General features: G+C 38.6%; 1 protein-coding gene across 8 annotated transcripts in view; it reads right to left on the reverse strand.

Moving 5' to 3' along the window:
• Nucleotides 1–3,467, reverse strand: part of AP4S1 (adaptor related protein complex 4 subunit sigma 1) — a 40,327-nt gene that overhangs the window by 17,760 nt on the left and 19,100 nt on the right. For all 8 annotated transcript variants that reach the window (XM_014589308.2, XM_006152395.3, XM_006152397.3 and 5 more), the window contains 2 exons: nucleotides 2,671–2,878; nucleotides 235–321 (listed from right to left, as the gene is read on the reverse strand). In XM_014589308.2, coding sequence (XP_014444794.1) covers nucleotides 235–321; nucleotides 2,671–2,808 — 225 coding nt within the window. In that variant the 5' untranslated portion in view covers nucleotides 2,809–2,878. The remainder of the gene's footprint in view (nucleotides 1–234; nucleotides 322–2,670; nucleotides 2,879–3,467) is intronic.

Raw genomic sequence — 3,467 nt, forward strand, 5'->3', positions numbered from 1 at the left:
AGAGAGAGAGAGAGGAAAAGCAGGAAAGCAAGCTGCCTGGTCCAGGACCTGACCTGAACCACGGTCAGTCACGTGGGAATCTAATGCCCTTAACCACCACGCCACCTGCTGGCACCAAAAGTCATTACAATTCTTTGGGAAGCAAGTAGGAAAAAAAATGTCAATTTAAGAGAGAATAAAAATCAGATTGTTTTCTTGAATTTTCTTTCATTTTCCATAGGCTTATTATCTTACCTCAGAGTCATTAACTCCAACCACAATGAAGAGCGCTGCATACTGCCGATAGATCAGCTTAAAATCCTTATATTCAATGAAAGAGCACTAGATAAAACAAAATTACACATAAATTCCTATGGTTGACAAAGATTTCTGCAAAATGGCATCATGATTTCTAGGTTCTGATCTGAGTATCTGCCAACATACCCCTTGAAATATAAAGCATTAAGATGTTGCACAACCTTTGTTGTCCTCACATTTAGGGAACTACTTGAGAGCTTATCTATGGGAGCTATCATAGTAGCCTTGGGAAAAAGGCTGAGTGTAGCCTTGAAAAACGGCTTCCCACGTATTCTCCTTCCCATTCCTCTGCTTGCCTCTGTGTGGGACTCAGCAGCTAATGAATACCAGCCTTTCCAACTGCCTCCAACATGAAAATAAGCAAACTCGATAAAGGTTTTCTTCCTTCTATCTCTCCACAGAATTCTTAGAAGCAATTATATGTTCTCAGTTTCTTTATTTAAAAAAAATTTAAGAGAGATTTTATTAAGGGCACATGTGCTTGCCAGAGAGAAAGAGAGACAGAGAGAAAGTGAGAAATCACATGTTGTCCGTTTTGTACATTGAATAGTCATTAAAGAGCCAAAACTATGTAACACACATAACATACATATATGTATATACATGTTTGTATGTTACTTTTTCCTGGACACACAATTTAGATTATAAATTATTTAAAGATGGCCTTTGTGTGGCAGATGCTAGACAAAATCTCCCACTGTAAACATTCTTTGTATGAATTAATAACTAGCTTACCACCACTGACAGGTGGATAAAACAACTTCCTTCTCATTCATCTCCCTCTTAATGCCCGTGTACAAAGGGTTACAGGAAGGCACTGGGTGAGCAGGAATTGGACAGCAGGCAGAAGTCCTTTGGACTTCCTTTGACCAAATGCCACTGAGCATGAACTTTACAGCTTTTTGTACTGGGATACGTTGTTCATGGGTGCCCGGATGCACCTGGGAATGAAGCTGCAAATGTTGATAATGGAAATTCTTCAGTGGGAAAGACATTTGACAGTCTATGAAATGGAAGGATTTGAGGCTTTTATTTAAAATTAGGATCAAGGTAGTAAGTACAGGACCTTTCTGCAGCTTCTGGCTCACTAGAACCAGTATGATTTCTGCTCAGTCGGATCTTTCAAGGAAACGCAACCTATGAAAGAACTGAGGAACATTTTTCAAAGCCTTTCAGAAGTTTCTGACATTGAAAAACGTATCAAAGCACCTTTGTGGATAAAATAAAAACTAAGCTGATATTATGCCACTTGGGTGCCTGATTATGCCAAAAAGTCAGTGGGTTCTTTTTAAAATCTAAAATAATTTAGAATGCTCTAAAAATATCAAATAGTATGTTCAGTCTAAAGCTTGTAGTTCAAGGGGTAATCTATCAGGGAAAATGACATTTGAAATTGTGGGATGTCTTGATTCTGTAGCAAGAGTCAAACAGGAATGCTTCAAAGAAGTGTAGCCTTTTCTTAAACAACACGGCTGTTAGCACAGCTCTTCAGCAGTCTCTGTTTCTGTCTGATAACACAGAGCAGTGTGGCATGGCAGGCCAAAGCAGTCATTCAAACTGGAATTCTGAAATGTCCCAACTGGAAAATCAATCTAGAAGCCAAGGGAAACAGACTCGTAACACATAACTCCTGAACACTGATGTAGCTTAATATTTCATGACTTTGCAGTGGTTCCCACAGGTAGCCCTTCTATCTAGGCGGTGAAACAGAGAACTGACGAAATTAATGGATGATTTGAACAAGTTTTCTGATTTTGTCTCCATCGCAGAGTGATTTCTAATGGATTTGAAGGTTAGGATCTGGATTAAGTAATTCTCTAATTAAAGTGCTTTGTAAAAACAGAACTATTATTTTAAAAATTTTACTTAACGTTCGTTTTGGCAGGATTGGCAGATTCACTGTTTCATATAAATGTTTAACTTCCACTTCTTATCTCTATATTGTTTGTTTTGTTTTTTAAAACACAAGTTCTAGTATTATGTTGGTGGTATATGAACAAAAATAATAAGCAGAAGAAAACTGCACCCCAAAGGATGATCATACTATAATCTTCTGGCATAAAGAGTCCTGAGTATTTACTTCCACACCAGTCATCTGACCAGCTTCTGGCTTACAGAAAGCCACCTGCTACAGGCACTCCTAAGAGTTCCAAGGGCTGAATTCATATGAACAAGAAAAGAAGCTAGGTCTATTAGCAGGAGTAAATTTAGCTGCCACTTCCATAGTGCATGGAGACAAATATGCTGACCTAAATAAGAACTCAAGACTTTTCCTGGCTTTCCTTATTTTTCTTTTCTTAAAGGGATACAAAGAGAGCTATGCTCCCTTCGGTCTTCATTTCACTTCATTCCTTCTAAGAATCAGAAACTTACTTGTTCACTGGATCGAGAGAGACAGCTCTTTATGACTTCTGTTTCCAGAAGTGTACGCTTATTAATGTCCACATGTTCATAGTACTTAGAAAGTCGGGTCTGTCCTTGTTTATTCACCATGAGGAAAAACTTTATCATGTTTTTTTCTGACCAGTATTTTTCCAAATACAGTTGAAAAGTTATAGCAAGGGATGGTTGTAACTGGAACCTAGAGGAGAAAAGAACAGAGAGACGAGATCAAACTTCTTAAAGAAGCATACTAAATTTGTTCACTATGAATCAGAAGGAAATAAAATATCATCTGATCACAACTGGTCTTCAACGAACGATTGAGTGAATAATAACTAAACATAGGGCCAGCCCTGCAGCCTAGTGGTTAAGGGCACTGGATCTCACATGGCTGACTATAGTCAAATCCCTGTCCTGGTGGCTTGGAAAACATGCTGGGCATATGTGCATGTGTGCCCCAAATCCTGACAGGATGGAGAAATGGAGTAGAGATTATGGCATGATCATGCCCCCCTGGGACATCTTGCTGTCTCTGATGAGCATACTTGCCCTCTGGCAATTGAGAAAAAGAAAAAGCTGGGGCCAGCAGGTGGCATGGTGGTTAAGAACGCTGGACTCCCACTCGAACTGCAGAGTTTAATAAAATAATTCTTTTTAAAAAAGCAAGGAATTTCTTTAAAAAAAGAAAAAAAAGAAAAAGCTAAACATAAACTTCATTAATTATCTCCTCCCACCCCAAAATTTTTTTACATGTTTTTTCCTTAGGGTGCATGCACTCACCAGGGAAA

The sequence above is a fragment of the Tupaia chinensis genome, unplaced genomic scaffold (genome assembly GCF_000334495.1).
Source record: "Tupaia chinensis unplaced genomic scaffold, TupChi_1.0 Scaffold000350_1, whole genome shotgun sequence".
Classification (NCBI taxonomy): domain Eukaryota; kingdom Metazoa; phylum Chordata; class Mammalia; order Scandentia; family Tupaiidae; genus Tupaia; species Tupaia belangeri.